Source organism: Aythya fuligula, chromosome 7 (genome assembly GCF_009819795.1).
Source record: "Aythya fuligula isolate bAytFul2 chromosome 7, bAytFul2.pri, whole genome shotgun sequence".
Taxonomy (NCBI): Eukaryota; Metazoa; Chordata; class Aves; order Anseriformes; family Anatidae; genus Aythya; species Aythya fuligula.
In genome coordinates, this window is record NC_045565.1 from 21292152 (window position 1) to 21317176 (window position 25025).

Consider the following 25025-nt stretch of genomic DNA (forward strand, 5'->3'; position numbering starts at 1 on the left):
ATCATGGACTGTGTCTCTGTGGCCTGCTGGGATAGGAGGGAGGGACATAAAGGTGTCAGCAGTTGAGCTGATACGGTAAATCACACTAGTGCTAGTAAAGTGCAATGGCAGCCTAGTGTAAATGCCTTCAGACTTCTATTTCTTTTCCGAGGTTGTGCTCAGGACACGTCCCCTCTTTGTGACCTTATCTCTGGGGCAGTGGGTTATGCACTGGTCTCTCCTCTTTAGTTTACAAGGACTAATCCATTTGCAGGTTAATAAAAGGTGAAAAGAACAATCACCACGGAGGCACCAAAATAAACAAATAGTACCTTTGACTGATTAAGGATTCTCATTTTTCCTCACCCAGCGTGCTCTGTCCATCTCCTCTCTCTCCCCTAGTGAATACTCTAATTACAAATAATAAAAATAAAAATAAAAATAAAAATAAAAATAAAAATAAAAATAAAAATAAAAATAAAAATAAAAATAAAAATAAAAATAAAAATAAAAATAAAAATAAAAATAAAGAATTGACACTGTGCAAAACAGGCAAATGATGATTCCATAAAATGCAGTTGGTTCCACTTTGTGGGCATGTAATTTGTCTCCATGAAATGCAGTTTTCTGTGTCTGTCTCTTTTGGAATTTCTGATCTTTTCTATAGATGCTGACTGATAATCAGTACGTTTCAGGGATCAGCAGTCCCTCTGTCCCAGACACAGGAAAGGCTCCCTCAAAAATGACACAAACCTGAACCATTTCATTTCATACAATGATCAAAAAGGTCATGACATGCTGCTACTTCAAGCAATCTGCTGATAAGGTTAATGAACTTTATAACTGCAAGATTTATAATGCGTGCACTAGTTTGCTACAGTGCTGTAGACAGCATCATTAGCATCATCAATAATGTATATTTACTATAACTACAGACAAGGGTGCAAGAAGTTGGGACAAGAAGGATGACACCAGAGTGAAAATCACCTGTACATCATGCAGCCAGGGTGATGGAGCAGTGCTGCAATGCTGGGGCTGTTTGCCTCCCTGCACGGCACGGTGCCTTCCCCTTTGTTCCCACCCTATCTCCTTGTATTCCCGTGGAAGTTAAGACCAATTCACAAAAAGGAGGCTATTGCCAGGTCAGGGAGCATTTTCCATTTACTATGTGGTCCCCAGGCTTCCAAGGGAAACATTTGAGAGAAGCGTGGTGGTTTATGACTAGGTGGACAACGTAGACTTGCAAGAGGAAACAAAACAATCCTATTCAGGCAGGCTGGCGCTGCTATAGCTGGCAGGGCATCACCCTTTCCCCTCCTTCCTCTCCCGTGGGATACAGACAGGTTGTTAATTCAGAGGGGCCTTGGTATGAAATAAAGGCTATTAGGGCAAAGCATGCCACAGCCTTTTACTTCTTTCAGTCAATTAAGTCAGCCAGCCAAGAAAGCCAAGACCTACCATCATTCCAGTGCAAATTCAGGTCTAATCCTGAAAAGATGTTTGTTCTGCTGACATTTTATACATAAAAGCAGTATATTTCTGAGATACAGACATATTAATTTAACAATGACCTTATGCATATAATTAAAAAGCAGAAAATAAAACAACCAAGTTGGTGTTTTTCCCTCAAAATGTCGTTTCCTGGAGGAAGCTCTTTTATTTTAAGTAGCATTAACAATGACAACAACATAACCTTGGTACAAGCATATGCATTTTATTTGCACATCCTGAACTGTCTCAGCTGTAGCTAGACCACTGCTCAGGACCTAGATCTCTGTATCAATACTGATCTTTTCAGCTCCCAGCCACTGCAAGAAGTTACTGACCTGCCTCCTACCCTAACGTGTGCAAATGGGACTGCCTTTTGGTTACTTTTATCTCTTGAAAGATCCTTTGAGGGGCCCTCAGCTCTGGAATTTATTCCCCACTTTGCTCAAAAACAGCCTCCCATAATCTTTGACCTTCTGAGTAAGCTGTGAGGCCCAAATCCAAGGATTTGTGCAGGGAGAGGCATGAGAAAAGTTGGCCATTTGTGGGTGTGGTAGGAAAGCATATTGTCAACAGCTGATTCAGTTTTTGGTTTATAATTTTCTTATGCTATGGCAGTTATCCAGTATGGCAGTGTAAGCTTAACCCATGGAGATTTATGCTTTCTTAAATAGTCATAAAGTGAAAAACAAAAATGCATTGAAATCAACCTGTCTGTGAATGATTGTGTGTTTGTGAACAAAATGACCTTGCAAACAAGTACATAAGTCACTTTTGCTAAAATGATCCTTCTACCTTGCAAATCACCCAAGTTGTACATGTCGCTTTGGGGTACTAGCAACATCCACAAGTGAAACAACATCATAGGGACTGCTGATAAAGGAATATATAACACTTTAATTAGCTGAAAATACTTAAAATATTGCTCTGCCTATGTTACAACTGAAAGATCATCTGTAAAAATCTATTAAAACAGTACTACTATGCTGTACTACCAAAGTTCTCATCTGTCACCTTTTAAATATTTTAATCTGAGATTCATTAAAAGCTGTCTCTGCTTCTCTTACTCTTTGAATATAAACAGATATGTTAAATATTTTATTTCTAACCCACCCACGAAGTTACATTCATTTACATAACTTAATGAAAGCTGCATTATTCATTGAACTTCTCATATAACATTTTTCATAAGACATTATTAAACAAGTGAAGCAAGCCAGTCTAGTAATGAGCCTTCTCTAAACTTGCTGCCAGTTATGTTTCCTTTCTCCTAATCTATCACTCTAATGGTTGCAACTAATAAACTTTTCGAATCTTTGCTGCTAATCTGTATATGTTTTGCATTGCATGCTGGATGTATAACTTGACAGAGAATTTACAATACAAACCACCTGGCAAACAAAACTATCTGCATTAGCAAATAGCATCCAAACCTAGGCACTCTATTTTGTTACACTAGAAAAGACAACTACATGTAACACAGTACCTTTTAGCGGTAAACAAAAGTAACTAATCTGGGACTGGAACATATCCTACTGAGCAATATGTCCCATACACAAGAACTGTGACTGCGTTTTGTAACTTTGGAAACATTACCAGAAATATATAGATTGATCTTTAGTTTCTGTAAATGTTAAGCAGAGACATAGTCCTGTATGGGATTTTATGAAAATGTCCTAGCAAAGATGCTATGTAACATTTTGAAGACAAAAAACTTCTGAAATGGGTGGCTTGCATTTAGGCTGCTTAATTCGAGAGAAGTAGTTGGATTTTCAGGGTTCCTCAGCAGCGCAGCTCTCTTTAAGACAGATAGCTTTTTTCTCTTTTTTTTTTTTTTTTCTTCTTTTTTTTCCCCCTTTTACTTATACCTCACAAAAGCAATTCTAATATCAAAGAAATAAAAGTATCAAGGTGTGAACCATAAGGTCCAATTTTATGCACATTGGTTTTTAACCAATTGGTTTTAACTCTTTCATCAGCATCTACACTGAAAACTTCTGTCAACGTGCAGTATTAACAAAGCAGAGCAGTATTCTCTTTTTCAAAGATAACTAGATGCTGGTTTGTAAAAACAATCAAACATCATCAACAACAAAAACAGTTTAAAAAACTTCCTATAGCTCTTAGGTAATTGCCACTTGAATGTCAAGGATAGAATATTTTACATATTGTTGAGTATTTTTCTGGGTAACCCTCCAAAGTTCATTCTAAATCAGTGACCAGAGTAAAATAAGAAAATATAAGCAATTGAAATGGATTAGAAAGAAGAGCAATCTGATTGTCATCCCCTCATTTTGCAAGGTCCAGGAAGACTCCTGAAGAAAAGACATAAAACAACATAAACTCAAAGCATCAGAAAAGTGTAAAACCTTAAGTATTATAACTTTAAAAAGGCTTAAAGTTATAATGTTCCTTCAATAGGTGCTTTTAAGAACTGAAGAGAAAAAAAAAAATAAAATAATTTATTGGCTAAAGGTAACATTTTTATTTACATATAAATAATAATTTATTTGATCTTTTATTATTCAAACTACATACTCTTATTTCCAATAAACCTACAGCATTCAATTACAATTTTTTTTTTCTTGTTTATGTAACTGTCCCCTAAAGTAAGTGTTACCTGTTCTGTCCTGAATTGGAAATACTATTGCCTTTCAATAACGAATTGATTTACCCATAACATTCCTCTGTCAGTTTACACCGAAGTCATTCTTCGATGTCATTTTGGTTCAAGAATGGATATAAATGTGCGTTATTGACACAAACCACCTCATTAAGCATTGCATGGAGGCTTCAGAAATTCTAAGTGCTGGGCTTCTGCAGGCTGGCAGGAGCTGCTGTTACTTGGGTTCAGGAGAGGCGTGTGTCACAGTTGCCTCAGAGAATTAGGACACTACAAATAAGGCATGGCTTTTTGTTCCAGGACTAAAATGTAGTACTGAGAGTACTGAGCCATGTGCCTTTTTTTTCCTGAATGAGAGAGAAACTAAAAAACATATTTTAAATGACAGACTACTGAAGAGAAGGAATATGAAATATCCCCAAAAGGCCCAATTACAAGACAAGAGTAGTAAGTGCTCCCTGCCAGATGCAGCCCTTTGGTGTGTTTCAGTCTGTAAGTCTTGGAGCACTGGGAACATGCAACAGCACGTGGCCACATTTGCGAAAGGAGCTATAGCAGGGCACTGTTAGCATCAATGCAGGCTGAAGCAGCTGCTTCCTCTTCCTACCTCCTCTGCCTGCTGTAACACCCCAGCACAAACTACTACTCCTGCAGTCAGCTGAGAACCTGGTCTGGCTAGAAAAAATAGAAGTCATAGCTTTTTGGGTAGGCAATTTTTCAGCAGGATCAGTTCCTGTATCCAGCATAACAACAGGAGTGAGGGCTGAGGGTGGACAAGCAGGTCTGCCCCTGAACAGCAGCCACAGTCCTAGCCTGTACCCACACCAGCTGCTACTGAGCAGGCAGAGCTGCATAACTTGTCCAGAGCTCACCTGAAACTGGTCTGCAGCCAGCATCCACACTCTGGAGATACAGCTGCATAGAGGAGATTAGCAAGGGTTGTAAAACCTGCTCAAGAAGTTGGGCAAATATTTTAGCAATTAACCTACGCTGAGCTCCATATTACTGCAGCTACACTGCTACCATTTTTTGGGATAGCTTGTAGCTTCACAATGCCTAAATTATACAGCAGTGACAGACCATTTAACTGCAGAGATAAATTATATGGGGGCAGTGGCTAACATAGGCTATGTTGTCATGATTTACAACAGCTGAGGATGTGCCCCCAGATGTCAAGACAAAATAGAATTAAGTGTATGATTTTTTTTCTACAAATATAGTAGCCTTGTAAACCAGAATTTAAATAAATAAATAAATAAAATGAATAGATAAATAAATAAATAAGGAAACAGAAATGTGTATATTATCTTAGGCTTACACAGTGAATTAAGTATATATTCTCCATATACCACTTAGATTCCCACTCTTCATAAAAAGCCAGTATAAACTAAAATAATCCAAATAACAACAAGCAAAGAGTTCCCACATATGAAGAACTTCAATTAAGAATAAATAAAAAAATTCTAGGATATCAGCATCTATCAGGATTTGTAGGGTGTTGTAATGTTAATGAGGAAAATGTTAACAAGGAATACCAAAACAAGAGTCTTGATGCTTTCCAGACTCCAAGATCACCTCAAAATCAGGATCAGTTTGCAATTTTCTGCTACTGCATTGCTAATAAAGGGGTCTTAAACTGAGATTATTGATCAAATCACTGAAGAGCATAATGGTACAGGAGGTTATTATAATAAAAATTATTTAAGATTCTAAATATTGCCAAGAAGACCCAAGCACAATCTAAAATGAATGTCTCCTGTATTTAAAGACTACAAAAAAAAAAAAAAAAAAAAAAAAAAACTATGAAAAAGTCTTGATAGCTACACTCATTTTTGTGTGTAAGTCATGTCTAAGGTATTACACGAGAAGTTTTTGTTTCCAGCTAGCATTTAAATACATATCAAACACATAATAGAACAAGTCCCTAAAAAAATCCAAAAACATCATATGTGCTATTAACCACCTGCAGTGATTTTGATTATCTTAACATCATCCTTAATTCTGATCTTGGGAGAAAATAATGAAAAAGTGACTTTTCCAGAAACAAACAAACAAAAGAAAAGTCTATATACTTTTATAAGTGATCATGACACCAAATTACATGAGTTTACTTTGTAGATGTTTACAGAGCCACCCTATGTTTGACTTTTGAGAGAAGACTAATAGGTGTAGTAATAGGGACAGGGGTGGGGGTGTGGTGTGTACAAAAAAAAACTTATGGTTAAGCCAAAACAGGGGTCATGCCTAGGGCATTTTATCTGCCCTGCTTACACACCCCTGGGGAATTACATCTCAACAGTTGATTCCCTGTTAATCAATTCACATTAGTGCCTGCCTTTTAGTTTTCACTTTGCTGAATTCCAGGAAAGTTCTTAAACCAAATGCATACTCTATTTCTGCCCTATGCAGAACTGTTGCATTTTAGCAAGAAATCACAGCAGATTTTATTTGCTCTAACAGCTGATAAGAGACACCTTCGTAAGTAAAGATTCATAGACTGCAGACTCAACACAGAACAAAATCCAGTGGTCTGTTTATACAAGTCTGTAGGAATATGGGAGAAGAGAACCTTTATGGATTTTTCTCCCCCCAACCTATTTTCTCTAGTTCCAGAGAAAGCCTGTTACACATTCTTCTTCTCTTTTGCTTCTTATTTACTATGTCTCAAAATTATGTGCCTGGCAAAGAGACCTCTACCACTTGCTATCATTCCATATTATTACAACAATTTACTATGCACAAGTTGGAAATATACGGGTTGGACGGGAGGGTAGGGCAGAGGTATGAGGACAGTAGAAATTGGAAACAGCTCATTCACAAAAACAGATCCAACTTCATATCCAAACACTTTAGACCTGTGTGAGATGGTTATGCTACTCTCTAGCATACAGGCAGATCTTCATACAGAGGATCTTCAAAAATAAACTTTATTATCAAACTTAAAATTCACATATTAAATGTAAGATCTAGACACAAATAATACTGAAAACATTCTCAAACAATAACCGTTTAAGTAATTTGGATGAATAGCTAGTTACCATTGTTTCAAATTCCTTTGAGAATATTTAATACATACATCATTGTGAAATGTCTTCAAACACTTATCTGGCCAGCTTTCAATAAGATTTTTAAATAGGGGAAAAATTATTTCTATAGAAATAACATTATCTAATTATGAATCAGAGATCCATAATTTTAGTGCTTGGGGAAAAAAATATCATAGCCATTTAAAATACTTAGAAGACATAAATAACTATTGTACATTTACAAGTTTAAATATTTAAAGGCCTTTGTTACTATAAAAATTACTATGTACATATTAGATGCTATATAGAAATTCATCCAGAGGCAAGTGTTGAACTCTCAGATTTGGCCGCTGAAACCTATGAATTTGGTAGGCAGATTGTCCACAGGGTACACTATGGGTCCTGTTTTCATTGTAGGAGGTCCATTCAGCAGCTGCCAGTCACAGCTCCGAGCCAGCTCCACTATAAATATTTTTAGAAGGACTTTTGCGAACTCTTTGCCCACACAGCTTCTCAAGCCCCCACCAAAAGGAATGAAACTGAACCTAGAGGAGTCCTCTGGAGATGGAGACATGAAGCGATCCGGATTAAATTCATCCTTGTTGGTAAAGAGATCTGCTACATCGTGGGTATCACAGATACTGTAAATAACATTCCAGCCTTTTGGGATCTGGTAACCCTACCAAAAGAAGAGAGAGAAGACATGAAATGCCTTGCTGTGTTAAAGGGACTGAAATATCAGTGTGGGACATGTTAGCGCACCTCGCCTTCCCTCCTGGCTTCCTGCAGGTCACTGTGTGGTGGGTACGCTATGTCAGTGTGCTCATAATTTTGCAGGTGATTTGAGAAGCAAGCCCAAGCCCCACTTACATTCAGCTCAAGGGTCTTGAGTGCAATTCGAAATCCTCCGGGAACAGGAGGGCTCAGCCTGAGGGTCTCTTTGATGACACAGCCGGTGTACTTCAGCTGCTCCAAGACCTCCATGTCCAACTGCTTCTCTTGGTTGGGACTGCATAGTAACCCCTAGAAAGGAAGATGCTACCATCACATTTTTGGAAGAGGCTCCCGGCAGTGCAAAATGGCTGCCCCCCTGCTAGTGGCATTCTCCTGCCACCCCTATAAGTTGGGAACCTCCTCGGTCAGGGGGAGCCCTGTCTGGAACACCTTTCCTTGGGGGGGCTGCCTACCACCCACCCCTGTGAAATGCCTCAGGGGGAAGACACACACCTTCACCTGCAGCTCTTTCCTCACTTTCTGCAGGACATCGTGATGGAGCCCAAGGAAGGCAATCAGTGAAGTGGCAGCGCTAGCGGTGGTTTCATGGCCCCCAAACAGCAGCTCCGTAGCAGACTCTTTCAGTTCCTTATTGCACAGGACAGAGGAAGGATAAAACAGGCCCCAAACGTGCTGTCTTCACCAGACCCACCCCGCTACTAATGCTGTAATTGCACCCAGGCAGGAGCCAAGGTGGGGGATGCTCACTATAGGCATGGCCTTAGTCCTGCACACCCCATCCAACAGCCTGGCTGCATCGTCCACCCAGAGGACCCCAGTGCACTGCACAAGCTGGTTTATTGCCCAGGAAGGGGCAATACCTCCTGCTCTCTCCTTCTAGCCCCACAACATAAACGAGCTGCTGACTGGGAAGACAAGCAGGTGGGAAGGGGATGGATCTGGTCCCAGGGAACCTCACCTGCATGTTGAGCTGCTCCCCGTTGCCCTGTGTGTGCTCCATCAGCAGCTGCAGTGCATCCTTGTAGCCGCCCTCGGGCTCCTTGCGGGCCATCTTGGCACGGATGTTCTCCTCGATCTTGGCGTGGATGATGTTGCGTGCCCGCAAGCCCTGGACGGGCAGTGGGGGGGCAAGGTGGGCTTTGTGCTGTGCCACCATCCCTCCCACCCACTCCCCACTGGCACGGGGAGTGCTCCCAGCCGACAGGGAGCCTTACCCGGTAGAGCCCGCTGAAGGGCACGTCGATGGGCAGGGAGAAGAGGTTGCGGATCATCTCCTCGAAGGCCTCCACCAGCTGCTGCTCACCATCGGGGCCAGCCTGGCGGGGCTGGAAGCCCAACAGGATCCTCATGGCAATGCGAAACATGAGGCGCTTCACCTCGGGGTACACCAGGAGGCAGGGCCCAGCGGCACCCAGCCACCGCGCCAGGCAGGCGCTCACCTCCTCCTGGATGACGGGCACGTAGTGCTGCAGGGCGTCCCGGGAGAAGGCCCGCATGATCACCTGCCCGGGGGGACGAGGAGGAGGAGGAGGAGGAAGGGGACACGGGCTCAGCCACCTTGTGCAGGGCAGCTGCCCCAGCTCCCCGCCCGCCGCCGGGGCCGTACCTTTTTGCGGTGCTTGTGCTGCCCGTTGTGGAGGTTGGAGAGGCAGCCCGAGCCCAGAATGGTGCGCACCGAGGCCGGCCACTGCACGGAGACCAGGCGGTGCTCGCCCAGCAGGATGTGCCGCACATTCTCGGCGCCCATCACCCGCACCGTGGGCCGCCCGAAGAGGTGAGTCTTGTAGATGAAGCCGTATTTCCTGCGCTTCATCTGCAGGAATTTCCGCCGCTGGTGGACGGGAGGGGTGCGAGAATAAGTATATTGGAGAGGGAAAAAATAAATAAATAAAAATAAGGCGGGGCAGCGGCTCATCCCCACCTGGGCACGGGAGCTCGGCAAAGCCGCTGCTCGCCCCCTTCCCTAGCAGCAGCAGCAGGACGAGGAGGAGGAGCCGGGGCGCTGCTCCGCTCCCCGCGGCATCGCCTCGCCTTACCTGCAGCACCATCTGCAGCGTCTCCCCGAAGAAGGGGAGCCCCATGGTGCCCGGAGGCAGCGGGAGCGGGCAACTGGGGTCGCGGCTGCTCACGCAGTACAGGTCCCAGAGCTTGACGGCGGCCAAGAAGAGCAGCAGGGGCAGCAGGAAGGTGCACAGGGCGCTGGCGAGCAGGGCGGAGAAGCCCATGGCTGGGAAGCGAGTCCAGCCCGGCCCCCCGGGAGCTCCGAGTGCGCGGGCCGGGCTCGCCGCGGGCCGCCTTTTATACCCTTCCCAGGTTGCTGCCCACCCTACCTTGGTCCGATAAATTAGTTCACCCAAAGTTCATCTTTAATTGCGGATTGGGGCCTGGCTCCTCCCCCCGAAATCTTTAACCGTTTGCTCGGCGCGGCGCATCCTGCCCGCCGCAGACAGCCGCCGGGGAAGGGAGGGAAGGGACGAGCCGTGCCGGTGGGAGCGGGCCGAGGGACGCTGCCGACAGCCGACGGCTGGGGCCGGTCGCCTCCTCCTCGGATTTATCGCCGATGTTCGCTGGAGCTCCGCAGGCTGCGCCTGGCACAGAAATGCCCCGCTCCGGAGGCAGCTACTCCCGGGCGCTGCCAGCCCGGCGCCGCCGCTCGCTGCCAGCTGCGGGGCTCTCTCGCCCGTCCTCTCGTCGCCGGCCGGGGACGGCGGGGGAGCGAGAAGCCGGAGCCGGGGGCAGCGGGGCCAGGGGGTGCCCCTGCCTGGGGCGCGGAGCTCCGGGCACAACCGCAGCGGAGCCGCCGCGTCGACGGAGGAGCTTCCTCCGCTGTCCTCTGCTTCACCTCGAAAGGGCCGGCTTGTGTTTCTGCCCGGCTGCGGAGGAAGGAGCGGCGGGCAGCAGTCCGTCTCGGCCTCCCGGTGCAGGTTCACCCGCGGGTCACCGAGGGAAAGGGAGGTGAGCGCGGAAAGGGAACACCCTGCCCTGCGCCCGGCTCCGCTGCCCGCCCTCGCCCGGGGCCGTCGGGGCTGCCGCGGCCGGGACCCCGCCTGCAGCCGCGGCACCGAGCCCGGCCGGGTCCCGCTCCCCTCCCGGGGCCGGTGGCAGGTCCCGGAGCCCGTTCGGCGGGAGGACAGCGGCGGGACAGGGCTGGGGGAGCGCTGCGGTAGCGCCGGGTCCCGCTGCAGGATGCGCCGTCCGAGGGATGCGATCGCCGGTCCCTGCGGGGCTGCAGAGGGAGGGACGGAGCCACGGACCGCTCCGTTCCGCTGCTACCAATAAACTGGCGTGCCCGCTTTTTATGCTTTTTCCTTTTTTTTTTTTTTTTTTTTACCCTCCTTTCTTCCTCCCCGTTCCGTGTTCTCTTCTCTTCTCTTCTCTTCTCTTCTCTTCTCTTCTCTTCTCTTCTCTTCTCTTCTCTTCTCTTCTCTTCTCTTCTCTTCTCTTCTCTTCTCTTCTCTTCTCTTCTCTTCTCTGCTCTTCTCTGCTCTTCTCTTCTCTTCTCTGCTCTTCTCTTTTTTTTTTTTTCCCCTACCACAAACTCAATAAACGCTGGAAGCTGTGCGTGTGTTTGTGCTGGGGGGATGAGGTGTCATTTTTAATTACTACTTTTCCGACAACCAACGCGTCGGACGGGACCCTCCTTCCAACTGCGATGCTTCGCGGCGCTGCCCGGTCCCCGCAGCCCCCGGCTCCGGAGGGAGCCCCCCGGGGGCATTTCCGCGGCACCCGGGGCCCGGCGGCGCTGCCCGGGAGCGGCGGCCGCGCCCTGACCCGGCGCCCTCCCCTTGCCGGGCGCTGACCCGCTTGTGACCTACAACACGGACCGTGACATCTGCGTGAACCCGGCCGGCAACCGCGCCAAGTTCACTGTCTATCAAAATAACGAGATACGGTGGCCTGAGCACCGATAATTGCCGCAGGAAGGCTTTATTATCTCCCCAGCTGTGTACTCCACAGCCACCGGCTCGAAAAGAATCAAATGGTAAAGAGTGAAAGGGATAATTAAAAACATCTTGGAAGGAGGTCAAGAAATTAACAGCCTAATATGAACAAACTTTGATTACAAGTAACAATTATTACACTTCATTTGTAAATGCTCGTGTTTATCTGAAAACAAAATCAGTTTCAAGTCTTTTTTTTTTTTTTTTTTAACCAGATTCACGTTACATTTTTCAGCGGGTGGCTGTGGGGCTCGTTAGTGCCCATGGTAATTTTTAAGTACCCTGCTGGGGGAGCCCTCCACACTCCTGCACCCGGTACTGCTGGCCCAGCCCTGCCCACGGCAGGACCCCGCATCTCCCGCGGGTCACGGCCACGCCAGCAGTGCCTGCTCATCAGAGTTAGTCATTGCCACTTGCAGCCACCGCCTACTGATTTCACCTCTGATAGCCAGAGAGATTCACCTCTCGGGACAAGGTCAGGAGGGGCAGAGGCTCTGGTTCATGACGGGGTCGAGCTGCCAACAGCACTTAACTCAGCACCGTGGTTCAACCTCTTCCAGATTTGACCTGTCACATTTGGGAGCCACATTTCTGACCCAGGTAGCACTGTGCTCACTGTGCAGCCCTGACGGCAAGAGGCAGCACATGCCCTACTGCAGTGCCCTAGTACAGACCTGGGCAGGGTGGGTTTTGGCCTGGTGCTAAAGTGGGATGTTTGGAGTGCAGGTGACAGCACTCACGTCATTTTACACGGGAGAGAAACATCCCGTGCCTCAGCAGTGCCTGGGAAGGTGCCCTCAGCCCCAGGGACCACCCATGGATGAGCTCCTGGCTTGGCACTTCCCCAGCAGGGCCAGGCAGGAGGGGCACAGTTGTCACTCGGCCAGACAGTCATTGCAGGCCCATGCCCACTCTGCCACTGTGATGATGTCCCTTCTACCACATGAGCAACACAAGCAGGAACATGGGACATGCCACCATGAAGCAGGCATACTCAGAAATGTCCATTTCCCAAATGTTTATTCCCCATAGGTCTGGTCCCTCCCCTGCTTCAGGCCGCTCCCTGACTGGAGAACACATCCTGTAGGTACCCTGCAGGGAGCTTCACGGCAGACCCCAAGCAGCAGCATGGTGCTTATGCCACTGCTACTATGATCTGGTGAACAAATGTCCTGTTTGTGCTGGCTCTAATGGGAAGTGCAGGAAAGAGATGAAATATTTACAATAAAAAACATGTTACAAACTATTATTCTAGCTACAGCTGATGCTGTGGATTAGGCAGACCTGGTTTGTGTTTTCCTACAGAGGAAAAAAAAATTAAAAAAAAAAAATAATAATAAAAAGAAGACCTTTAGGGTCTTGCTCTGCAGTGACCCAGCCAGCCAAGGATCAGCACCACAGCTGGGGCTGAGGGCAGCACCATGGCTTAGGCCTCACTGCTGCAGCCGGGCCGCAAGGGGTGGAAGTAGAGCTGCAGCCCGTCCACGGGGTGCACAATGGGCACGGTCTGCATGGCAGGGTAGGCGGGGGTGGCCAGCTCCCAACGGGCTGTGGTGACCAGCTCGATGGCCAGCAGCTTGAGGATGGCCTGTGCCAGCTCCTTGCCGATGCAGCTCCGCGCCCCACCACCGAAGGGGATGTAGTGGAAGCGGCTGATGGCCTCTGGCCGGGTTGCACTGAAGCGGTCAGGGTCGAAGCCACCAGGGGGGCTCTGGTAGACGGCGGCTGTCTCATGCGTGTCACGGATGCTGTACATCACGCTCCAGCCCTTGGGGATCTGGTAGCCCTGTGAGGGCAGAGGAGAGGAATGTTAGGCACCTTGCGAATGGTGGCAGCCAGGGACAGCCCTCCCTCCCTTTCCTCTATGTGCATAGCACTTACATCCAGCTCGAAAGTCTGCAGCACTGTCCTGTAGCCTCCGGAGACTGGGGGCAGCACCCGCAGCACCTCCTTGATCACACAGTCCAGGTAGCGCAGGCGGCTCAGCTTCTCCAGGCTGATGTCTGAGGGGCACTGACAGGCTTGGGGCTGGGGACTGCTCTGGGGTTGTGTGGGCTCTGACAGGGCTGGGGGCTGAGGGGAGAGGCCACTGCTGGGCTCTGCCTCCTCCAGGGGGCCTGAGCACTGGCTCTGGTCCTCATGAGTATCTCTGGCCACGGCGGGGAGCTGCTTCTTGCTGTCCCTGCCCTGCGTGGGCAGGGTGTCCGGGCTGGGTCCTGCAGGGCAGCACTGGCACTGTGGGTACAGCTCATGGGACATCAGCTCCTGCCTGATTTTTTTGATCGCTGAGGGGTGCTTTAGTAGCAGGAGGATGAGAGAGGTGCTGGCACTGGCCGTCGTGAAAAAAGCAGCAAATATGAGCTCAATGGCTGATTCCTGGGAGGGAAGGAATGTGACAAGTTTGAATGTCAGTCTAAGCTGGTTGTGATTGAATTGCCTGACTGTCCTCTCCCTTCACAGGTTCTGCCCCTGGGCAGAGGGTCCTCTCCCTGCCTCTGCCCCTGCTCTCCACAGACCCGCTCACCCTCTTCCCAGCTCTCCTCCCAAGATTTACAAACCCTAACAAGAATTTTAACACACATTTTATCATACAGTGACATTCACTTTAAGCATTATGGGTTTTACCTTCATCTGCCGATTCCCTGTTGCGCCAGCTTTTGCCTCTCTGGCCAGCAGGGGTTATGAAGCATGTTTATGTATAGAAAACAGATGCACTAGCAGCTAAAATGGGCTGCATTTAATCCATCTCCAGTTATAATTGACCATTTACTTATGTGGAAGGTGACTCAAACCGACACTCAAGAGCAGGAAGTTAAAGAGTTACCCACAGCTGGGTCTGGAAGGAGAAACCAAAAGCATTGGAAAGGACACCTGATGTCTTAAGGTACCTGGAACAAAGTCTGGTAAGGTCAAGGGTCATGTAACAAGAACCGGTCTTTGCTATTCTCCCCAGCACCATATATTGACTGAACTACACGTTTTTGCCAAAGTGTAGCTCTCAAAGGCATCTTTCAGCTGAACTGAAGCCTCTGAAATAACAAGTCCCTACCGACCCCATCGCACCTCCTGCAGGCATCAGTAGGAACTTTTACATTCAAGATAGCAGACCCAGATGAAAATAAATCTCTCAGTTCCACAGCGTGCAATTAAAAGCCACCACAGTACAATGTGAGACTCTGCATTTTGAAACAATGGCCCTTATGACTCTCTGCATCAACCTCTGATGGTGCTGCCACCCCAGCTGTGACACAGCTGCTTACTTTCTATCCCAGCTGTTACAATGCCAACATGAGCCATGACAGTGAGGCTGCACCCTCCCACAGTCGGTTCTGTCCCCATGCTGCAGCCCAGCTCCCCGTCCTGTGATGCAGGACCTACAGCATTGCTGCTCAGCCACTCAGCCAGTGACAGCATGGTTATGCAGGATGCTTTTTTCTATCCTTCCAAGGTTTAAAACTTTCTAAAAAAGTAGTTTTGACAGAATGATATATTTGTAATATCCTTGATATTTCAAGGCTCTTTCTGAGTTCAGGTCACTAGTGCAAACCAAAGCATATTTAGGAAAATTTTTGAGAAAATTTTCCTCCCAAATCATGCAAGGGAAAAAAAAAAAAAAAAAAAAAAAAAAAAAAAAAAAGCAAATTAGTAACTAGTGTCACAAATTTTGCAGTGTCTCTCAGGATTGAATATATCCATGACTCTAGGACAGTTTTGAACTTTCTACCCAATTACACCTGCAATGGATAAGAGCTCTACAATAGCAGATAATAGAGCTATATTTGCAAGCATAGGCGTTTGATTTGCAAGTCATTTTGTTAAATGTAGGCAAGATAGAAAGTTTTATAACTGTAAAGGTACCAGACTGCACATAAATATACTGTCACTTGAACCAGCTGGCCCTAGGTCACTCCATGCTATGTTTAACAACCCTTTATTCCTACTGTTATTGTTTCACTTGTGGTCAGAGCCAGAGCCAGAATGAGAGATCGCGTAATTATCCTTGTGCAATATACATGTGAATACTAACAGAGATTAATCAAGTCTTATCAATCACATTTTGAATCCGGAAAATATTTTCAATAATTATATTATTATAAAAATATTATAATAAATAATATAAATAAATATAATGAAGCCATTTTAAGAATATACGCTATTTCTAATTGTACTTGATAATCTCTGTAATGTTTTTCAAATACTTCAGAATTTAGAGATTACATTTTTACAAAATACATACAAAACATTTGTCTTTAGATAACTCTCCTTAAATATCTAAATAAACACTAAAACTGTGTGTCCCTTACTTTTAAACTATATTCAGCTGCTGTACCCATACAAAACTGCTTCAAAACTTGTTACATAAATGCAGCGTCATGTGTTGTTGACCGACACAGAATGACCTGGACATATGAATGATGCAGCGCTAATGACAATTTTTTCCCAGGATCTCTGGCAAAGTACTTTTCACTGGGTTTTGTCTCAGTGAGGACTGCTGGGTTCATCCCTAAGTCACAGCGACGAGTCATGTTGCATCACAGCAATCCACAAGCTACGTGATATAATTAATGAGGTGATAGGGAATGACCCAGAACTCATCGTTCCATCCCTGGGCCCATTTTGATGTACTGTCTCAGTGATTTCTGGGCTCCCAGCCCTGAGGAATACAGTGACATGATCTCCATGCCACACTGTGCTAGATGTCAGGGGTTGCCTGAGGAACACACGACTAGCCCTATGTATATCCAAGACTTTATCTGGGAGGTTACCAAGTTCAGAGCCTGAGCACAGCTTTATAACCCTAAACACACACTAAGGCAGGCTGAAGCCAGGTGGCCACAAAGAGGAAGGCAAAAGAGGTGTTTGTTTCCTCTTTAAATACCAGCTCTGTTGCAATGCAAAGACACAACCCTATGAGACCATCTGAGTAGTGCACCACCCACCACCTCTGTGCTGGCGTCAGCGCTAGGGGCTGTTTACACACCTACCCACCCTGGCACCCACTCCAGGTGAGGCTCCCATCCTCCCCAGCACTTTTCACTCTGGAGGCAGATGAGCTGCTTTTCACGCGTGCTGACACTGTGGCAAGCACACAGCTGAGCTCACTGGGCCCAGGCTGTCTTGCTCACACTGGGGATGGGCTCCTCGGGGTTGGCAAGAGGCGGGAGGGAGCCAGCAGCTCACAATGGTCCCTCCACACCGTCCTTGTCCCACCACAACTGTCTTTGTCCCAACACAGCCCTCCTTCTTTCTCCTACCCCTCAGCCCAAGCCTCTCACAGACATCCAGTCTGAAGGGTTCTGGTTACCTTCAGCTCCTGCATGGTGAATTCTTTGCCATGCTCCTTGGCACTGTTTATTATGAAATCCAGAGCATCACTATGGTCTTCTGAGTTGGTTCTCTGCAGTTTTTCCTGTATAGCCTTCTCCATGAACTCATGTAGCATGTCCCGTGCTTTGATTCCCTGTGGGAGGCAGACACAGGTCAGGGGAGCCCTGGGAATGCCCCCCTCTCCAGAGAGACCAGGGGACCCCTTCTGTGGTCATCTTTAATCCCAGGATCTGTAACAGCAAAAATTGTTTAACCTGTTGCCCAGCCCCAAAGCCTCACAAGAGGTAGCAGCTCGGTGAGAACTGCTGCAAGTTCTTTCAGCTTTCTGTTGCTAATCAAATACAAGTCCTAGGAAACATTTGGAGAGGAAACAACAGCAGCAAGCCCACAGCACTGAATCCAGGGGGGCCTGCAGTGAACAAACTCACGGTCTTGTCAGGTCCAAAGGAAGCTTGTCCGACAGGGGGGGAAGCAGTAACTTAATAAAACTGAGTCCAGGAGGCAAGGCACATCCGACAGTAAAAAAACGAGTGGCTTTTCCAGATTCATGTTAACCACACCCAACTGATCTCCGGCTGTGTTGCACTCCTGTGCAGCAAAACATTAGGAAGACCTTCGTGAGCCAACTGAAAAGCAACCTGCTGCAAAGTCACAGAGTGTGGATCTGTAGCAAGAGGCCTCCTGCAAAAGCCTGGATCGGATAGTTAGGATGACCAGAAGCTGGGAAGAAGATGCAAAGGATGGGAGTTGAGTTAGGAAGGACTGGACAAAGGAAATGGGAAAGCAAGAGGAAAGACAAGAAGAGATAAAAGCAAGTTAAAGAGGTTGGTCTGGGGCCAGACAAGCTGTGGCTGACCTGAGACAGGATGGAAGCTGGAAGCTCACAGTGGTGTCAGCCTGCAGGACAAGGGGAACAAGAACTTTAATCTGGTGAGAAGAGCCACAGGGAAGATGGGGGAGAGCTGGGGCTGGCCGGGTAAGGTGATCCGGTGGGGCAGAGCTCCCAGTGGAAATAAGAGATTGAACAAGAAGAGGTGGAGAGTTGGGCTGGGTGAATGGCCCAAAGCCAGGGGAGGGACAACAGATTGAAATGGGACAGGAGGGGTGGGACACAGGACCAAAACCTAGAGTGGGAGTGTGGGGAGGCAGGTAGAAAGGGGCAGGACAGCAGGGAAGAAATTGGGGGTTGTAAGAGGCAGAGGAGGCTGTCCCTCTGCCATGATCCCCTCCAGGACTCCTCACTGTCTGTCCGCTGCTGGGGGACAAGGGACCACGGACCGTAAGTGGATCTCAAGTCCTCAGCCTGCCTGAGGTGCACAGGAAGGTCCCTGCTGTGACCTTTTTCCTCATGCCCAAAGATGCCTCTGCCATGGGCAAGCATAAGTCCAGGTGGGATGAGATGGGACAGGACCAGGTGTGATGGACTAGCCAAAGCCAAAACTAGCAATGTATGTAACAAGTGAGAAGAGGCGAGGGGCATGCTGGCAACCTCCAGAGAAGGGATCTGACAAGCCGACAGCTGCACAGCAGCAGAAAGCAGAGGTTCAGGGGAGCTGGAACTCATCCTGGAGAAAAGGCTCCAGCAATGCACACGGCAACCCTGCATTGTACTGGAGGCCATGCAGGGAGGTGCTGGAAGCAAATCAGGAGCAGGGCGAGCAAAACATCAGGCCCTCAGCCCGGCACAGGTGCTGCAGCGGTCTTGGCCCTTTGTGGGTCCCCTTAGCAGGCCTGGGGACAGGGGCTCTGTGTCGCCACAGCCTGGCCCCGGCCCCCACACAAGAAGGCGCGGGGCAGGCGGCAGTACCTTGCGCAGCCCGCTGAAGGGTATGTTGAGGGGCAGGGAGAAGAGGTTCTCCACCAGCTGTTCAAAAGTTTTGGCCAGGTCCTTGAACTGCTTTTCCTCTAGCCGGAGTCCCAGCAGAATCCGAGCTGCAATGCGGAAAGTTAAGGTTTTAGCGGAGGAATAAACTGCAATGGAGCCCGGCTCCATGCACCAGCCCCGCAGCTCCCAGCTCACAACCTTCTGGATCCGCGGCAGGTAGCTCTCCAGGGCGGTGCGGCAGAACACTCTGGCCAGGATCTAGGATCAGAAGGAGGGGGAAGAGAGGCAGGTGGTTAAAGCAGGGGACCCACATGCCACTGAGGCCCAAGGCTAGGCAGGAGGTACCACCTGGGCCGCGTGCCCTGCGAGGCTCACCTTGCGGCGCTGGCGGTGCAGGTCGCCGATGGAGCCGAGCAGGGTGTGGGAGCCCAGGATGATCTGGGTGCTCTGGGGCCACTGTGCGCTGACCAGCGTGTGCTCGCCCAGCAGGATCTTGCGGATGTTCTCGGCACCCGTCACCCGCACCACCGGGCGGCCCAGCAGGTGGGTCTTGAAGACGTTGCCGTACCGCTCCCGCCGGGAGCTGTGGAAGCGGGAGCCCTGGGGACGAGCCGTGGGTCAGTCCCGGGCTCCCAACGCTCTGTCCCCGTCCCGTCCCCGCACCCGCCGCCCCGCGCCTCACCTGGAGCAGCCAGTGCAGGGTCTCCCCGAAGAAGGGCCAGCCCATGGAGCCCTTGGGCAAGGGCAGGGCGCTAGCGCGGTCCCTGCTGAGGCTCCAGCGCAGCGCCCACAGGTGCCTGCACAGGGCGAGCAGCAGCGCCAGAGCCGCCAGCGCCAGCGCCGCCGCCGCGGGCCAGGAGAGCCCCGCCGGCATCCTCCTGCGGGGGCCGCCCGGGGGCCGCCCGGTCCCTGCCCCGCCGCCAGGCGAGCACCGGGGGAGGCAGCGAGCGGCCGGGCGCTCCGCCGATGGGCCCCTGCCGCCTGCCGGCCCGCCCGGCCCCGCTCGCCTCCTGCTGCCGGTTCGCCCCTCGGCCACATTTATATAGATATTGGCCACTTGCGCCCGATCCACCTTCGGAGATGACGTCTCCGCTGCATATTTAAGCAGCGCGGCCAAGTGCGGTGATTGGAGCGGGAGAGCCGGGGGGATCGATCGAGGGGGCGCGGGGATGGCGGCGGAGGGCGAGCGGGGGCGGTCGGGGCAGCTCCCCCCGGGGACGGGGGCCCCCGGAGCCCCTCTCCCGCCTCCCGCCCGGCCCCGAGGGGCGCCCCCCCGATGGCTTGGCTTGGCTCGGCTCAGCTCGACTCGGCACGGCACGGCACGGCTCGGCACGTCGCCCCCCGGCCCCGATCCCAGCCCCGGCCCCGATCCCAGCCCCGGTCCCGGCCCCTGTCCGCCCCGCGCCCGGCCGCCCCGAGGTAAATCAGCAACGAAACCGGGACCCGGGCAGGTCCCAGCGAAACGCGGTCCTGAGGCGCGTTTTAAGGCGTGAAATTAAACACGAACACGGGTAAGGTTTATATTACTGTATTTAGACCGTCAATAACTTAAAAATACAGCGAAATGTACAGTATTTTTTACACGTTCCATTTGGTTTGTATTTGCTAGACATTCTCTTCGTGTCTAAAATAGCCAGGAGGGGACGGTGCAAAGAGACCGGCTGTGGGACAAACGCTAAATAGCGTAAATAGCTAGGATGGGGCTGGCTCTAGGAAGCGCATTCTGACAAACAGATGCGGCACGAAACCAACAGTGGCAAGTCTACTCCTTACTGCAGCCTGGGGAAAGAACCCGGGGTCTTAAAAAAGTACAGTTAGAAATGGTAACCCTGAGGAACAGAAACAAAAAAAGTCACATCATAAAGAACTCAAATGGTTATTTACATTCACAAACTCAAGATTAAACCCTTTCGGAGAATAAAGCCTATAAGTCCTAACGCTAAATAAATATCAAGTCTAATTCTCAGGTAGTTTTCAAAGGTACTAAAAATCAGAAGATTTTTTCATACCTCCAGACTACAAAATGTGGTATACAAAATTATGTCCAATCACGTTAAGGCTAGTATACATTTAATGCAGGAAAATGACAGGCAGTATCTGAAATGCAAGTATCAACGCCAAAAAAAAAAAAAAACCAAACATTTAATTAGGAGTCATCCTGAAAACAGCAACTAAAGGATCATTTCTCAAATAATTCCTACCCAGAGCAAAATTTTGAACATCTTGTCTACAGACATTTAAATAATGTATTTACAGTTCAGCTGTTCCATGTACAATGCGACTGAGCTGGTTTTTATTGTACAGTCTCATTTTTCACCATTTGTTTACAATATATAAAATAGTATTCGATCCATTAAAAATACGTACAAAGAACTGTTTACTGAGGAATCTGTATACAACTAATCTACTGCATTTTTCCTTTACTTGGCCAAACAAATGTCCTAATTGATACCACTCTTTGCTTAGTAGAAATAGTGGCTAAGAAATACCTCTTGGCATGATGAGATACAGTTGATTTAGCAGGCCTATGTGTGCTGGGACATACCATTCACTAAACTCCTAAGTTGCTTTACTACAGTCTCTATTAGCTTCTGCTTGTCACGATCATTCTTCCTGAACTGAGCAAAAATGTTGTTCTTTTTGCTAGAGTCTCTCATTCTGGAGAAATAAAAAGCAAAAGATACAAACACATTGGAAACAGTTTGAAAAGAAAAAATCCATCTACTTCATTAGGTTTACTTCTGTTTCTCTTTTGATCTTTGTGCTAATAAGAACCAAAAGGTTACAAAACCTGTGGTCTTAAATTAAACTTCCACCATACAAAAGTCATTTCAACAAATATTACTTCACAAATTGCATGTAAGTACTAAGCAAATATCTTTTTATCAAGTATCATTTTAGCAAGAAACAGAGTCTACCAATTGCGTTAGGAGGGAAGCAAAACAAAATTTGTACAAATCATTTGGCTCCAGGTTAAGTTCAGACTCAGTGAACGGGAGTCCTTTAGTTATCATCAAATTACCTGATACTGCTATTGCTAATCTCCAGCATCAAAGGAGTTTAAAACGAAATTTGTGAAATAAAATAAATTGAAGCAACAATACTTTGTAACAATAGCGGTGATACGTACCCTCTGTGAACCCTGCAAAACACACATTCGCGGCAGGCCAGAGAGGAAAGAAAACACCGTTAGAAAATGCCTTTGCATCCCAGCGCGCGGATCCAGCTGTATAAAACAGGCTGATGCTCGGCTGGTGGAACCGCGCCGTCCCTTGCCCCAGCCCACTCGCGGGGCGGCTGAAAGCTTGCCCTGGCTCCACGACAGCGACAGCTCCCGCATTTCTTGCCCATGCAGCGGCAGCTTAGGAAGCCGTGGCTCCGACCAGCGCTCAGGCTCAGCCAGCAGCTCTGCAGGGTCCTAAGCATTGGGCAAGCACAGCCGTGGGCTTTCAGATGCTGGGGAGGGTGGCCCCGGCCCCAGCCCCAACCTCACAGCCCCACACTTACTTCTCCAGCAGCGTGAGGGCTGTGCTCGGGTTGACCCGCAGGTATTTGGAGGTGGCCTGCCCGTAGTCAGCCAGGTAGGTGGACCAGTCCCACACCATGAAGAGGTCCAGGAGCTGGGGGGGAAACGGCAGGTGAAGGAAGCCAGTATGTAGCTGCAGCCTGGAGCCCCTGCTCTGTGGGCAGGAGGCACCGGGCCAGGCCCTAGAACCCCTGCATCCCACACTGGTTTCTCTCCTGAGCGCCTTTCCCTCTCCCTCTGTGTGTCGGGAGGCGGCTGTGCAGGGTCAGCCCTGGGAGGGGATGCTCGTGGCTTCCCTCTCTGGTGGTCTGGGGGCTTGATACACCGTGGGCAGGTAGAAGGGGACACTCGCGGCTGGTGCTGCTCTCAGTACATTAAACCAGGGGGGCAGGTAGTCTCAATTAAGTGAATTAAACAACCCCTGCTGGACTCTCCATGGTGACTGATCTCCATGACTCAGCCCCGAGTGCTGGGCACACTTCTGGCTGAAACAAACTCAAAACACTTAAACTGGGGGGTGGGGAGTGGGGTGCGTGTGTGTCAAAAAACCTCCAAGCACAGCCCCATGTCTGGCCGCAGTTTCAGACTGGGCCTTTCATTCACGATCTTGGAGCTGCCATTCAGCACAGCAGCTCACTTTTATGAGCAGACACAATGCCTCACCTCTAGCAGCCCTCAAAGCCAAATCACCCCTCAGCCAGCCCAAACCCCTGACTCCCCCAGGACAGCCATGAGACAAACAGGCCAGGCACTGATGGGTGCAGGCAGCCCCGCTCGGTGGAGCCTTTCCCACAGCTATCTGCAGGCTGAGCCGGGGCCCCGCTCCCAGAAACATCAACGGTAGGACACCCCCAAGCTTTCCCCCCTGTGTCTGGTGCCCGGCCTCATCCTGCTGGTGCTGAGGGCTAATGTGGGCTTGTTCTCAGGCTGCCCTGTGTTAGCCAAAGCTGCTGCTACAACGAGCGAGCGTGGGGAGCCATTAGCAGCGCTATGTCCCAGCTCCAGGGGCCCAGGGTGGCTCTGCTGAGCTGGGGCCTCAGGGCAGCCCAGAGCCCCTGCTCGCCCGGAGTTGGTGCCTGGAACAGTGAGGTGGAAAAGGACTGCCTGTGACAAAACCACTCTAAGAAACTTAACAGACTGCTGCGGGTTGTATAATTTCACTGTTTAAATAAAGAATCCTTGCCACTTCAAACATTTGCTTCTGCTGCCTCTAAGCCAAACCAGAACTGTTACAGCAAGGACACACTCTGCAGCTTCAAATTTACATGGTTTCTAACTGTGTCACCTTTCTAACCCCCCTCTTATGTTCTTTTCAAATAAAGCATCTGATTTAAATTAATTACTTTATAATTAATTAATCCTCCCATATATGTAATAAAATCTTTTATGAACACGCAGTAATATTTCCTGGCTTTATAACAGACTTCTGAAATAATTATTGCTCAGTCCTTCCAAAGTCCACCAAAGACCATTAAAAACCTCAATGACACCCCTAGCTTTACATTTTCATACCCCATTTGGGTGAAAAGCATATAAAAGGCAAGGAGCCCATTTCATTTTCTATTGACTACACATCCATGATAACTGTCCAAGGTCAAATACAAGCAGTTCTTTCTCATAACGTCCTTTCTCAGGATGATCACCATCAATTCTCCTATTGATCTGGAGAGAAGAGACTATGCCTTCAGTCACTAAGCAAACAGACTTGGCCTGAGCTATCACACTCTGATAACTCAGGAATTAGTGGCATTTGTGAAACCCATGGCCTCACTTGCTGCTGCATGTTACTCACCACTTATTACCTGTGTTACACCAGTCAGTAGCGCCCAGCCACAGAGGCTGTGCACTATATTCCAAAGCATGATCAAAAGAGCAGAAAGTAGGACAATCAGATGTGCAACACAAGCTAGAGAGGACAAAGCTGACAGCCACAGGAACACAGACCATGTAATCTGGAGACTTCATGTTCCCTCTCTCTCACAGAGAAGCAAATGGAATGTATTAATAAATTACTACCAACTACAATGCCATTTGTCATGGGCTCCACATGGGAGAATGCCAATGTTCTCAGCAAATCAAAGGTGAAAGATTTCATTTCTTAATCCCATTGTAACATTGATACTGATTGTGGATACATTCTAAACAACTTTTTCGGTGTCCCTTCAGCAACAAAGCCACTGATCACTGATAGTGTTGTCAAGTTCAAAGAAACTTTCTTGTCAATTTTGCATGAGTGATTTTCATATCACACTTCCAGCATCTCAATCAGCCATCTGATTGTCTTGTGGCTCTGGGACATCTTAGTGCTACTGATGGTGGGGGTGGAAGATTAGACCTAATTTGTCACCTGATCAAACACAGATAGGCATGTAGGGCTCTAAACAGACCATGCAGTCTGTTGCTTTTCAACTCGTGAGGTAAAACAATGTCCCAAGACAACATGAAGCACATTCTGTGTGCTCCAAGGCAGTCCTGGCTCTGAAGAGTGAGCACTGAAAACACTATCAGCAAGGGGGATGTGCCCAGCACTAACACAGCTCCCTCTTTTCTCCGC

The 25025-nt window shown here is 48.6% G+C and overlaps 3 protein-coding genes across 3 annotated transcripts in view; all 3 read right to left on the reverse strand.

The window, feature by feature from the left end:
• Positions 1-7103: 7103 nt before the first annotated feature.
• On the reverse strand, positions 7104-10110 carry LOC116491460 (cytochrome P450 26A1). The gene is made up of 7 exons (XM_032191436.1): positions 9888-10110; positions 9458-9682; positions 9066-9353; positions 8810-8959; positions 8344-8478; positions 7987-8139; positions 7104-7795 (listed from the first exon to the last, which is right to left on the reverse strand). Exons 1-7 carry the CDS (start codon positions 10074-10076, stop codon positions 7454-7456), a joined length of 1482 nt encoding a protein of 493 aa, XP_032047327.1. The 5' UTR covers positions 10077-10110; the 3' UTR covers positions 7104-7453.
• Positions 10111-10217: 107 nt separating this feature from the next.
• On the reverse strand, positions 10218-19819 carry LOC116491322 (cytochrome P450 26C1). Its single transcript, XM_032191188.1, has 8 exons — positions 19628-19819; positions 19321-19545; positions 18928-19203; positions 17098-17253; positions 13674-14168; positions 13230-13578; positions 11652-11815; positions 10218-11117 (listed from the first exon to the last, which is right to left on the reverse strand). The coding sequence occupies exons 1-8, from the start codon at positions 19817-19819 to the stop codon at positions 10218-10220; spliced, it is 2757 nt and encodes a 918-aa protein (XP_032047079.1).
• A 638-nt stretch (positions 19820-20457) lies between these two features.
• Positions 20458-25025, reverse strand: part of EXOC6 (exocyst complex component 6) — a 90484-nt gene continuing 85916 nt past the window's right edge. Inside the window, exons 21-23 of the mRNA XM_032191264.1 lie at positions 22453-22565; positions 22076-22087; positions 20458-21603 (exon numbers count right to left, since the gene is read on the reverse strand). Of these exons, the coding sequence (XP_032047155.1) occupies positions 21471-21603; positions 22076-22087; positions 22453-22565 (258 nt within the window). The 3' untranslated portion in view covers positions 20458-21470. The remainder of the gene's footprint in view (positions 21604-22075; positions 22088-22452; positions 22566-25025) is intronic.